The sequence below is a fragment of the Falco punctatus genome (genome assembly GCF_963210335.1).
Source record: "Falco punctatus genome assembly, chromosome: 12".
Taxonomy (NCBI): Eukaryota; Metazoa; Chordata; class Aves; order Falconiformes; family Falconidae; genus Falco; species Falco punctatus.
In genome coordinates this window covers 4,559,328-4,573,550 of record NC_137592.1, presented here as the reverse complement: position 1 = coordinate 4,573,550, position 14,223 = coordinate 4,559,328, and the positions used below count along the sequence as shown (strand labels likewise).

General features: G+C 40.9%; 1 protein-coding gene across 9 annotated transcripts in view; it reads left to right on the top strand.

Moving 5' to 3' along the window:
• The window catches only part of LOC308071871 (uncharacterized protein), a 358,228-nt gene that overhangs the window by 323,605 nt on the left and 20,400 nt on the right, over positions 1 to 14,223 (top strand). For 7 of the 9 annotated variants that reach the window (XM_080407936.1, XM_080407935.1, XM_080407933.1 and 4 more), the window contains 2 exons: positions 10,408 to 10,471; positions 14,065 to 14,117. In XM_080407936.1, the coding sequence (XP_080264062.1) occupies positions 10,408 to 10,471; positions 14,065 to 14,117 (117 nt within the window). Of the gene's footprint in view, positions 1 to 10,388; positions 10,472 to 14,064; positions 14,118 to 14,223 lie in introns of all 9 variants that reach the window. The other 2 variants (XR_013931346.1, XR_013931347.1) reach the window with 1 other exon arrangement.

The window sequence follows — 14,223 nt, the reverse complement described above, 5'->3', positions numbered from 1 at the left end:
TTTAAATAAAAAATAATTATACAAAATATTGTTTATATATATTTCTAAATGTTTATTTTATGTAATAAACAATTGAGAAAAAATATTAAATATTTATAAAAAGTATTTATTATAGGTTGGTACTGTAACGTAATTATATAATACAAATAGTATTATATAATTATACGGAAATTTATAAGTATTAGGGATTCAGGAGAAAAAATGTCATGATTTTTCTTTGCAATGGACAACATTCAAATATTGGGGTAAGGAGATGAAGGCCCCTTCTAACCCCTCCTCCTGCCACTTAAGGCAATGGCAAAATGCAGCTCAGATATCTGCTCATGAATTCTCTGTTTCTCAGTGGCAGAGTTTTCTACATACTTTTTTTGTCTAATTGATTTTTCTTCCTGAATTTACAGCTATGCTGCTTTTTTGGACTGCTTTGTGGACTTGCTCTCATGTAATATTTTATTGTGATTAACCCGTCTCACGCTAGAGAACTATCTGTGTTTTGTGTCCATTTATTTTTTTAAGAAGTGGAGGATACTTCATTAAGTTTTTGTGTTGCTCATGTTCAATGCGAGTTGATAAGAACCAGATATTTGAAGAAATGGAGAAAAGTAGATTAAAGATTTCCTGTCCCCTCTTGGCTAGCTTTCTCTTAGATGAAATGAAGAATTTGTGAGCAGACAGAAGCAGGTGATACAATCGTTTCTCTACCAGTAAGCTAACTGTATCAGTGGTCTGAATCGTAACATCTTTCGATAATGATTTCCTTGTGAGAAGAATTCACATATACATATTTCTTACTCGGGTGCATGCATGCTGTTTCCTTAGCAATGGACTGTGGTTTATGGTCCAACTCTGCTGGGTCAGTTGTCAAAGTATAATAATTCACCTAAACATCTTTTTTTGGGGGGTGTACTAGTATTTTTGAATTGGGATGCTCTCCAAAAGACAGTGCATGGTAAGTTTCAATCTCACAGCACAAAGGTTGCCTCAGATGTGAACGGCAGGCAGATAACAGAAAACCAAGAGATTGCTAAAAAGACCAAACTGCACTTTACACAGATGATGCACTTGGGTAGTGAACCTGATCATCATGCAGAGATTTAAACTTGTGCTTATGCTGCCTCATAGCACCCCAACCCTTTTGAACCTCAGCCTCCCAGCCTGCAGGGGAGCATGTGCATTCTCCCCAGCAGCAAGTGTGTTGCTGCTGATTTCATCCATGTTAGTGAGTTTAGTTGGCTTGAAAAGATTTCTTGGAAGTAACTTTTCATTACAAAGGGTGGCCATTAAAACAAATAGAAAGAAACAAAATTCCACAAAAACAAGCAAAGAAAAACTCCTGATAGCAGGGAAAACTGTGGCACTTCTCCATGAATATTCTTAAGCTTATACGTTTTGTAGGTATTTAATGTGATACCTTGTAGGAACAGACAGCAGCACATGATTGCAACAGCTTTAAAGAACAGCTTTTTTCTGTTGCTTGTTTTACAGTGTGGCCCAATAGTCTTGGTAACAGATATTGCTTGCACGGTATCACCATTTCTCTTAGGATAATCAGTATAGGTTGGTAACAATGCATAGCAACACGCAATTAAAAATTAATAGTGAAATGATTACATTATTCTCTTCTAGCAGAAAAAACCTCCACCTTACAACAAAAACCTTTAAAGCACTTTGGCTGTTTTCCAAAATAGCTAATTAATAGTCCACCTAGCACAACTTCTGTGAAGCAGTCACGCTATTGCCAGGCAGGAATTGCTAACTGTCCGTCGAGGACCTGGGCAGGCGGCCGGGAAGGATCTGCTCAGAGTCCCTCTGCACCCAGCACTGCCCGCACCACACCAGGAAAACTGCGCAAATGGCAACGGCGTGGCAAGTCAGTCTTTTCTATCATTGGAATAAGCGGTGACATTCAGAACTGAGAGACAATGCGTTGGGAAGTCTAGAGATTTGCTTTCCTCAACACCAAAACAAAGGCTTTGCAACGTTACATATATTATTCTGATCACAAAAGTATCTTGCATTAGGGCTTTCAGCATGAGATAATTGACCTTGACATTGCTTTCAGCTAAGGGCACATAACTCTTATCGCAGTGACTTATCTTGAAGAAAAGCGTGCAACTGCAAAGAATATTTACTTACCATCTTCTCTTTTTTTTTTTTTTTTTTTTAAATCTTGAAAACTGCACTGCAAGGACAAGTAGGCAGAAGTGTAGTGAGGGATGGAAGGTATTTTATGTGGATGAACACATGAAGAGGTGATTATGTACTGCTAAAAGTCTAATCCTTGGATAAACTACAGTTTGCTATTAATTCTTTGGACTTGCTTAGCTGCTGCTTAACATTTCCATGACTTAACGATTATATTCTTGAGCTAAGAGTAACTTTTCAACAAAATGTGTAGGGATTAGAAACATTGATAATTATATTAATTAATATTAATGGGAGTGACAATATTTGTAGTCATATGACAAACATGAGGAAAGCAGGGCTTTAATTTTATCAATTAATTCTGTTTCTAATTGCTTTCACTAGTCTATTGTCAGAACGTGTTCTACTTGCAACAAGGAATGTGTTAAGCGGGAAACGCAGACCAAAATTAAGGGGAAAGAGAGATGTGTATTTGTACATGATATCGTCTGTTATCCAGAAACACATTTAGCCTTGTCTGGGGGCTTTGCATTTTCTCCTATCTGTGTATTTATTACGTATGCCAATCATCTGGACTAATGGGTTCAGTCTCAGCTGAGATAGGTTAGTAGGTAGAGAGGCAGTCAAGAGCAGAAAATGCCACTTAATGAAGAGCTCTCCAAATTATCAAATATCCTTCCCACACCTCCCCATAGGTGCAGGATGAGCACAGGACAGCAAGACAAGCAGACCTTGGAAAAGAGCGCTCAGTGTGTATATCTATACTGACTACTCAGATTTGTTTAATTCATTTGATTGGATCGAAGCTGTCTCTAGAGGAAGGCAGAGAGCTGCAGTCCATTGGCCTTAATCCTTCCCGGTGCTCCCGTATCTTTATACTGCTCCACCAGCTCAACACTGCTGTAAAACCAACATAACCCACCCTCAGCGCTCCCTGGTGTGAGGGAAATCCCTCACCAGATCCCTTGCTGAGCATCGCAGCTGCCACAGAGGCTTCTTGGCACCGAGAGGAAGGCAAAACCCTCCCTGCAGATGTGTCCACTGCAGGGCAGAGCCGTGAAATGATGCTCTTGCTTGATGTCCCAACAGTCTGAGGGTGTGCAAAACCCCAGCCGTAGGGGTGGAGGCATCCATCAGGAAAAAAAAGTCGTATCCATAAGTTTTCTGCATGAAAATCTTCATGTCCTGAAACCACCCTCCTCAGAGAGATTTCAGCCCATAAAGAAATCTTAATGCATTGAAGTTTCCCTCTGCACAGAGCCCTTGCCACATAACGATCCAAGAGGCCAATAAAACAAATAACGACTATCTCCTGAGGCAGCCGCAATAAAAAAAAAAAAATAATGCCGCCATCTAAGAATTGTGCCTTTGATGGCTCTACAGGCATGGTATCAACAATCTCTACAACTGCTAATCCCCTCATGTGGTTTTACACTCACTGCCCTCTCAGTCTGTGCCAGGATGCTATGTGCAACGTTTCGGGGTCTGCTTTTCTTCTCCGCTCATCCCTCCTCTGGTCCTCCTTAGGGGTTACACCCCGTCAGACTCTGAATAAATATCTCACCAACCATTGCAGATACAGATGAAGGAAGCGATCGCCCAGTAAGTGCTGGTTTAGTTGCCTTTCAGCTTTTGCCAGCTAAAGAGGGAAAAGCCGCTGTCTGCTCTCCTTAGCTTTGTGGGTGTTGGGCGGGCACTAATGCAGGAGGGAAGGTGCCCTGGGGAGTTCTTCAGCAACACCCCAGTCGATATAGGGGTCTTGGTGATGAGGATGAGGAAATAACCCAAATTTCTGCTTCTTGTGGCCATCCCATTCCCCTCCTTGTTGATAGCCGATGCTGATCCCTTGCTTATTTGCATCTATGCATAGTTTTGGGATAAAATCAGGAAGCATGATTTTATCTTGTTGTGTAAGCCACCTTGTCAAAAGGCATTCAGGACAGATTCAGATCTTTTGTGCTGTGCTGGTATAAACGTTGCTGCTTCTCCATATCCCCATCAGGGGACAGAGCTCAGAATTAGTCCTTTTGTGTTTGTTTCCACTACACCAGGATGGACCTGTGAGCCTTTGCTTTTCCCCATCAGGAAGCATAGATTTAACGTATCGAACACACCAGAATTGCTTAATGAGTGCTCAGTGAATATTAATAAAAGTTTGGACGTGACTCAGGCTACAATGGATGAGAAGTTTGAAAGCTTTGGTTCAAGATTACAGGAGGCTGTGAGAAAATATGGTATCCAGCAGCCAGCGTATAGTGCAGATATTTCACTATCCAGGGATCTCTAATTACTAATAATGTACAGGAACAGTATGATATGTCCTTACAATTGCAGAATCCTTTTCAAAGATAATCTTTAATAGTTTATTTGACAACCTGTAAAATTATAGAAAATTATTAGTCTTGGGAATTACAAAAATCCCCATAGTACAGTCAGACAATAAAATTATAATTACCTGTGGGTAATTGAAATTTAACTGTTTTTTTATTGTATATTACACATCAATAGCAACATAAGTTCAAGAGTGTCCCCCTCCCCTCCCTTTTCTTTTCCTTACAGAAGCGGGGAAAATGGACAACCCTGCTGGTAGCTTGTGAGCCCTTGTCACAGAACAGAGCTTGAACAATTTCGATTAAAGCAGTATGTTCGAGACTGTCATTAGACCTGCATTAAATTACATATCTGGAATGTTAAAAATAAAGAGTACTGAAGCTTATTCACAGCTGCCTGTGGTAAAGTATGTAGTCAAGGTTTTGATTATCTTTAAAGTTCTTATTTTTCTAAAACTTATTGTTTCGTCAAACAAATATCTAGCACATTTAAGAACAGTGTGAGCACATGAGCAGAATTGCTTAAGATGGATAAAGCATTAGCATGTTTCCATTCTGTGCTTGGTAGTATTGTTTAGTATTAACAATGGTAATTTATCAATTATACAAGAGGGAACAAAGCTCTTCACCGTCTCTCAGCTCCAGAACTACCTATTAGGAGGCCCAAAGCTTGAGACCCCTTCCAGGCCTCAGGAGGCATCATTTAACGTTAGCATTTGCATTACTGGGTTTTGGCTTGTCCTCTCTTAGTGACCCCATGGAGGCTGCTCAGTACTCAGCACCATGGCACATCAAGACTTCCATGGCTTTTTTTTCTACACCAAGAAAATTATAACCTTTTTTCTTTTTCCCTGCTGAACCAGGGCTCTTGGTAACGAGGCACGACCGTTCACTAGCCCTCCTGTCTGTAGCCTGCTCTTCTTGACTAGTAGGTGAGACCATCCAGTCCACTCTTGCCATGTTGCTCGTGATGCTTTTAGGGATTTTTAGAAGAACAAGCTTTTTGGATGTTGTTTGGCCAGCATAAACCCTAAAATATGGTAAGTTTGACAATTAATCTTCTGTGTGACTTTGTTATATACACAGATGCAGAATAACAGTGTTTGCCCCTATACAAGGATCAGACTGGCTAATTTTATTTGATTCTGTAAAGTGCTTTGTGATCATTATGTGAATATAACTGCACAAATGAAAATACCTCTGTTTTATTAAGAGTTTCAATTAAAGCATTTAATACACAGATTTTTATCGTGAGAGAGGCATCACAAAGACTGAGTAAAACATGATGGCAAGCCAGGTATTGTTACGATTATTATTACTATTATTTGTGTATAATCTTTGAAGTGTTAACTGAAAACTGGGAAATGGAGCTCCTGAGCACCGAAGAACTTAGCAGCTTTTTTTGGAGGAGGCACCAATAGCAAACCACATCTGCCTGGTGGCACAATGGTGCATAGAGCCCTGTCTGGAAGTCCGTGATCCTGAATGGGTTTTCCCATTTCCAGAGATCAAAGAAGGCAAAAAATTCAGTTGGATCCATCGTTGCCTGCTTTTTTTTATTTTATATTCAGGCACCTTTTACTCTTCCCACTGCCATTTTTCCCCTGCCTGTTGGTATGAAGGGCATCCCTGCGCATTAGAGCTGTGATGTGTCTGTTTACCCAGCAAAGCAGCTGAAAAGTTCTCATCAAAGTGGTATTTGAACGCCTTTACAATGGACTTGAGGAGAGATATTTTGCCTTCTTTGCTTGTCCTGTCCATCTGAGATTTTTAAGTGTCTTGGCCTCCTAAAAGCTAAAGGGGAGCATTCGTATTAGATTTTAACCAAATATAAATCTTTCAAAAGGAGAAACCTCAAGAGGGACTGTATCATCAAAGCAGTTAATGGTCTAAGCCACAGCAGAGAAGAGACAGAGCTGGCCCCAAATCAGGTTCCTTGTGCCAAATAGCCATGATCTCACGTAACACAGTGAGATGTAGCTGAGTGATTTTTGTTTTGCTTTGGCCGTTTCCTACTACTGACCCTTGACCAACACCTGAAGGCTATGGGAAAGTTTTTCTCCATCCTTATCTTGACCCTCATTCCCTGGCAGATTCCAGCTGCTGAGCTTAACTGCCCTAAAAAAGAAGCTGGAGAGCTCTCATCCGCTAGGATTTATATATATGGGATACTTGGAAGCTAAATCTTCCAGCCACTAAAATGCACCATACTGTAAGACAAAGAGCAGGAGATAAATTTTCCTGCCTTTGAAATTTCTGTTCATGTCACCCACTGAGGCTAACTTTTACCATTTTGACTCCAGTGAGAAGAGCTATTCCGATGTGAGTGTCACACTCTGCACTGTGCTGCAAGGGTGAAGTGAGAACTAAGGATGAGTAGCACTGTCAGGATTAAAGCCAGGCCAAATTTTTTGTTTTGCTAAAACTCACTTTTTTGAGATAGAAATGGGGAAAATACTTTGATGCAACATGTTGTAAAGGACCAGAAAGTTATTATTTGTTCCCACAAACATGTTTCAAAAAGAGAGACCCAAGCCTTATGGTAACGGGAAAATATTTTCAAGTGAAAACACAAGCATTTAGGGACAGAGATTGGCACAGAGTACAACATAACGGGAGGGAGGGTCCAAAGGGCTTCAGGGAGCTCCTCACAGAAAGCACCATTAATGATCTTCATGTTTCTCTCCATCTGGAGGGTGTTTGAGCTCACAAATGTTTACTTAAACATTTTACCTGAAGAAAGCTGCAAGCTTCCAAATAATTTTTTTTTTTTTTTAAAGGGGTTTGGCTATTTTTCGTTCTCATGGATGAGGTTAGAAGGTTAATGAAAGAGTTAATCCCTGCCTGCCCTGCTAAAGGGAACAGCTCACATTTGTGAGACTTCAAAAGCTTTTGGAGTGTGTGTGTATATGGATGTTGTTATTTCCTGCCAGCGCTGTCCCAAGAAGATGAGGGCAGGGGGCTGGTTTTTGGAAGAGGAGTTTGGCCTTTAAAGAAATTACCTGGAGTGAAAATAAAAAGGTTAGTGTAAAACATTTTTGAGAGTAAACCCCAATTCAATGAAGTTCTGGGTGTTTTTTCCTGTGAGGACCTAAAATTAAAACTTACTGGAGAGCAACAGAGGCCAACCACAGCATTTCAATGAAATGGCCCAGAGAATCTGTTTGTTTGGTTTTTAAAAGTGTCATTACATTGCCTTAAACTTTTGAATATGTTAACAGTTTGAAAGAAAAAAAGAAACCGTCAATTTAGGAAACATTCAGCAGAACCATTTCTCCTCAAATTGGAAAAAAAAAAAAAAAAGAGTATATTAATGAGAAATATTGTATAATTTTACTAACTGGTTTAGTGGACCTAAAAAAAGTAAAGGACTTGGAGAGCATTCTGTCTGAAGAACATATCACAAACACCACTTGTTCCTGAATGATGGCCCAGTGAATGCATCTTTGCTAACCACTTTCATCTAGCTGGATCACCAGCTTCAAGCACTTTTCAATTCTGTGATACAAGTTGGCCCACTCCTTAATGAAACAGAACTTGCTCTTAAGCAGCATCTTGTATTCAAATAAGGGAAAATGTGGCCAAAGCTTTGTTGCAGTCTTCAGTCAAAGGGCAAGCACATTACCCAGTCATTTCGCTGCACTCAGCAAAGGGTTTTAGAAGTGCAGCTTTTCGGGCTTGTAGTTTTTGGGGTTTTGCCCCATCTGCCCATCTGCTGTGTGATGGCTACATGAATGGTAGCAGGCTAGGACAAAAACATCTTAGAGAGGGTGATTAATTACAGAACAGGCTTTTCCAAGCCTCTTCTCATTGGTGTGGTGTTTTCATTCTTGCCATTTGCAACCACAGAAGGGTTTGAGGCCATAGGCAGAGAACATGCCTGCATTACCGCGTGCAGAGAGGGGTTGGACACTCCTGTTTCTTGCCTCCAGGCAGGTCTATGTTATGCCCAGCCGATCACAGCACCAAGCAGTTATTTATAAGGAGAGCTGGGTGTCCATTTGCTTTCTGGCATTGAGGAAATGCTTATTGTACAGCATAGAAAATTACCTCAGGCCCTGTTAGTTTTTTCTGGAAAAATAGGCACTACAGTTTGGGTTACTTATATGCCTCCATGACTCGGTGTCCCCCTGCACAGGTGAGGGTCCATGCTAAGAAACTGTGTAAATGTTATAGTTGATGTCTCCTGGCAGAGAAACAGCACTGCAATTTCTGTTTTCTTCTTTTCTTCCTTTTGTGTGAGGCTCCTGTGCTGCAAGCTAACCATTTCCTATAAGGAAATGGCATTGTGTTAAAGTTATATAGTGTATCATATTAAATTTTATAACAGTGCTTTGTGTTTTGAAAAGACTTGGGGGGGAAAGAGCATCAATCAGGGAACCACATTTGATAGACTTGGAAGGGGCCTCCTGGGTCATTTTGTCCAAGACCTCTATGAAACAGGAAAGCTTCTGCAAAATACCTTTCCCATAAATGTATCTAACCTTTTCTTAAAGACACTGAGTGATTGTGCCATAAATACCTCAAGCAGGTAAACTAGTCTGATTGACCTTACGATCAAGGAGCGTCTCCTAATACTGTGTATAAGGTACAATTTTCCATTCTTTCAGCTGTAGCTAAGCAAGAAAAAAGGGCAAATACACAGTAATGGGCAACAATACAGACTGTGCAAACAGTTTTGCTTTCACTTTACTGCCATCACCTACCATAAATCTGGATGTACCATTGATACTTGGTTTCCCAGTGTAGTGTCTGTGATACTTGTAGTATCTATCTCACTTTGTCTCTGACTTTTGGAGAGCCAACATTACAGAGTGTGGAAATAACGAAGACGTACGAGCAGCACTTTCCGATTCAGAAAGCCATTCAAGACCCTATGCCATATAGTTAAAGTATTTATTTCTATTTCCTATTTATTAGAATTTGCGAGTTGGTTCTTGTCAGGACTATGGGAGCAAGGGGAAGCACAGGGCTTTCTGTGTCTCCGTCAGAGTGTCAAAGAATAATTTTCATTCTCCTCCAACAATTGTGCATATTGAAAAATAAATACACAGTAGTTTAGCTGTTTGTTGGTGCAATAGTAATGCATTGTGTACTGGTTATGGCCCTCCACTGCTCTGCCTTCTTTCCCTCAGTGAATATTGGGAGGTGTCATTTTGTGTAGATGTGTTATTAAATCAGACACATTTCAAAGGGCTTCCTGAACTGCACAAAAAATATCTTTGGCTTGCCTGTCCCACCCCACCCCTTTGCTTTTTTTTTGCAAGTACTGAAGGATGGCAAGAGAGCTGAAGGCCAGTTGCTCTCCCACCTATTTCTGTCAGGTGTGTGCTGCTTATGGAAAGGGGTTGTCTTGTGGTGTCCATCCCACCCGGCTGACCATTAACTAACGCATTCTGGGCGCAGGAGCCAGTTAGACACCCTCCCGTGTATCCCTGCAGCTCCCAGGGAAATGCACGTCTTTAAAAGCTGAATATGCCACCTTGGCGGCAGCGAGGCACGGCTGTCAGATGAATGAACAACCATCTCACAGTCATACATCAGGTTTTATTGTTGTCACCAGCCACTTCCTGAACATACAGCACCAAACCCAAATGAGACACTGAAGGAGCCCAGTAAAAGCTTGTGAAAAGGTTTGGGACAATCAATATTTTAACTGATGCCCAGCAGGCCCAGCCAAACAGCCTTTCTTTACTAGACAATCTCGTAAGAATACTATTCACAACCTGATGCAGAGAAGCATGTTTCAGACTAGCCGAGGAAGACTCTAAAGGAATTTCTTCTTCAGAAGAGCTGAGAAAGAAATTTTACAAGGTGCAGGTATCCTGAGCTTGATTTTCATGTGCGTTTGTTGTTCTGGGGTAGATCAGGCCATCTTCTTTTTTCTGGCAATTTTGTTCGTTTGTTTCACAGTTGTACTTCTCATACACAGAGGAAGCTGCATAATGGGCCAGGAAGGCTGGAGCTGAGTCCTAAAAGCAAAAGACACAAAAAAGGTGAGATAACTTAGAAAGAATATAGTGATCCTGGGTTTGAAGACATGTCGGTGTCTCTGCATGTCCCTGGCCACACTTCTATGCTGTGCCTCCTTTATGCCTCCTGCCTCTGTGCTGATTCAGACTGGCACTCACTTGTCCTTCTCAGCTCAGTGCTAATCATTTAATAAAGAACTTAAATAAGCTCTGAAAAATATAGATACTATTTTTTAACTGCCTTTTCTATACAACTAACTAAATGCCATCCTGTCTCTGATGTGCAGAATTTAAAAATATTTGTTCAGTATTTAATCACATAGATATATGGGCTAAAATACACATCATCCAGTTGTTTAAGGGCAGACGCTGGTGAGATCTTGACAATTCAATCTGATATTATAAAATTGCAAGGGAATATCAAATACCTACGCCAAGAAAAAGAATACAAATGCTAACAGACCTGCTGTTTATTGCTTATATTCTTTTCACCCATTGTCTTTTTCTCACTGAATCACCGAATCAAGCTTCCCTCACCAAAACAGACGAGCCAGTCCCAAACCCCAGCCCAGTCCTCGTTCCCTTCCTGCATTAAACTCTGCTGTACTGGCAGCCCTTCTCTGCTGAGATGATTTGAAGCCCACACAGCATTTGCTTACACAGGGTCCTAGGTGCTTGACCCACAGGACAAAATCAGGTCTGCTTCCTTCATGCTGACCTGCTTCAGTCCCCCGTATCCCCCATCCCCTAGACTGTAAATACTTGGTGGGGAGAGAAAACTGTATTTTTGTTCTGTTTTGTTAGGAGGGGGAATGAAGGCAAAGATGGCTTTTTTTTTTTTCTTTTATTACTATTATTTTTGAGGGAGGATGTTTTTTTAGCACAGATGAGTCTGACCTGTAACTGAGCTGTTAGGTACCCCTGAAAACAAAAAGTGCATTTCCATCAGGTGCTCCAAAACCAAACAAAAAAAAAATTGTATATCATAGAGATTTTCCCATCCTATTCAGTGCACAAATGCCAATCAGAAGCAAATATGGGGCTGTATCTTGCAATCCATTTTCATATTTACAACAGAACATGGCATATCATTTAATTTAAATTTGCAGCATGCCTAGTGTAATTAATGCTGTGCAGTGCCTAGAAAATCCTGATTTCTTAATGTGATACAATGCATGCATGCTGAGACCATTTTTTTTAAACTACTGTATCATTTTGGAACATTAATGGGGAGGCACTTCCATTAAACAGGAAAAAGGGCCATGCTTACTTTCCCTTTTATGGAGCTTCCATGCAGCTCCCCGAAACATGATGCAAAATACAGGTTTGGGTGTTGGTTTGGGGTTTTTTTGTTGGTTTTTTTTGTTGGTTTTTTTTTTTGGGGGGGGGGGGGGCAAGAGGGGGGAAGTCAGAGATTTGATTTTCCTTTGACACAGCATGATGCCTGAATAGCCAGGCAGCTATTCCTAAATTATGTGCATTTCATTCCTAGGAGCTGTGAGAATTTTGAATGGGCTGTTGTTAAATACAGTACACAAGCATAAATACTCAAGGGAGCAGCTAACTGAAATTTTGGCATGAGCAGAAATCTGATATCTATCATGGTAGTATCTGAGCACATAATAATAATGCATATTGATTTGGCAGAGTGCTGAGAGAGGGGCTTTGGTGTTCTGGGGTGAGAACTGTTAAACCTGGGAGTATCTCGCATGATTATAAGCTGTGGTATTTGTGTGCTGTGGTTTTGGCAGGGGCAGAAATGTTCACGTGTAATCTTTAGACTGGCCGGGGGTCTCATTTTTGGCACTGAACCCAAGAAATTGAATGCATGATAAAGATACATATATATTATACATAAATGAAGCATGGGGAATTTACATCTGTACCTGGAAAATTGGGTAACAAAAAAGGCAACGTGCTTGGCAAGAAGGGTGGAGGCCAAAAGCCCTTCAAGGTCAGGAGCTTTACTGCCCTGACTTCAGTGACCTTGGGTGTTAGTTTATCTACTTTATCAGGCAGCTATATGATTTGAATTGTGCAAAAAAGAAAAGAAAGTAATAAAAATAACCCAACCCTACAACAGAACCCCTATCATTTCACAAGGTGTCAGTTTCTAGCAGAATGTACTGTAAAAGCTCTGTTTAAAGACCTGTTGATAGCAAAGCAAATTCTTCAGGTCCTCTAAATAAATCTGTTCCTAAATATAATGCTTCAACTTCTATACTCTCATCTGACACCTGACAATTCAACCTTAAGAGTAATTGGTCCTGTCTTTGAACCTCTGCAAATACTGTATGAAGAGGGTGGACAATTTATTGATTTAGATTGATTTTTGTAAGCGGCATATGAGACAGATACGGTATCAGGTGTCACACAGTATATATTGCACTCCTCGAAAACATCCATAGGCGATGAGGCTGGGTTCAAGAATATGGGGAGGGTAATGTTCAGCGAGCACCTGCAGATGAAGCCACCCTGCAGCGTGATACCTCTCAGAGTAATAATTACCCAGGAGCGAGACATCAGCCGGGAACAACAGAATTGGCCAAGTCTGGATTCCAGAGCTGTGCTAACATGGCTTTTCTGTTGGGAAGCCACCCTGAGCTATGTGCTGTCCCCACATGCAAGAACCCAAAGGGTTCTTCTAGTGCAACTTCCCAGCCCATTGAGCTCTTTCTATTGTCTGTGTCAAGCCTCAAGAAGGGGCTGGAGGAACGGGCGGCTATTGGAATGAACGGTGGGACATTTCCATGCCCATAACTGTATGTTTTAGTGCTGTGGTTATTTGAGAACATTACAAGACAGTGCAGTGGATTTGTTAGGAGTGAAAGCATTTCTGAACCGGCTGTTTAGGTTGTGACAAAAATTGCCATTAATAGCTGTGAGCCCCAGTAAAGACCTAAAAAAGCTATGGAAATAGCAGAACAAAAGACGACAGAAACAAGACGGTACAGAAGGTCTCATCACTAGGGATAATGATTAAGATGTGAGACTGAGGGCTGTCCCACTTGTGTGCGAGTTTGGCTGGGGAAATGGCCCTCCTCTCGCTGTCTCGCTGCCCTCATCTATAATGAGGGAAAGAATAACTTTGCAGCATACTTTACATTGGCATTGCATGCTAACTTCATTACTGTTTGCAACAGCCTGTGCAATCCTCAGAGGGAAGGAATAATAACAAAGAAAAAAAATTATAATTACCAAGCACATAGTTTTCATCTGTAATCTTCATTTCAGGATTCACTATTTCTGATGTCAATATTTTATAACGGAAGAATGAGATATGCTAAGTTTCTGTTTGATGGAAGTAAATTCAGATTTAATATTGCCGAGGAGCTGAATTTTTAATACACTAGAGCAGTATGCAGACAGTCCCCCTGTTTGCTGCTCCTGCCGCTCCTTTGTACCAGTTCAGCGATGTTCCCGTGACCAGGCAGAAAAATGGAAAGAAGCTGCTCTGAATTTTCTGTGGGGTGACAGTACTTTGTCATTTAGCTCTGTCACGATAATTGGGAGTGTCACACAATGAAACAACACGACACCCCCCCGGTAAACGAAGAGTTTTCAAAGTAAGTGATGTACACCCCCTGTCAACTGCCAGAGCTTTTGTTTGTTCACAGGGCGAGGCAGCGTTTCCAGAAGAAAAAACGCACTGGAGAGGCACACTTACAAAGTAAGTTTGTGGTAAATTGATTTCCTCTGTGTTTTTATAAAATTGGATATATCGTATGAACAGTAGGAAAATATCCTCTTTTATCATACACTCCCAGCTTCCAACC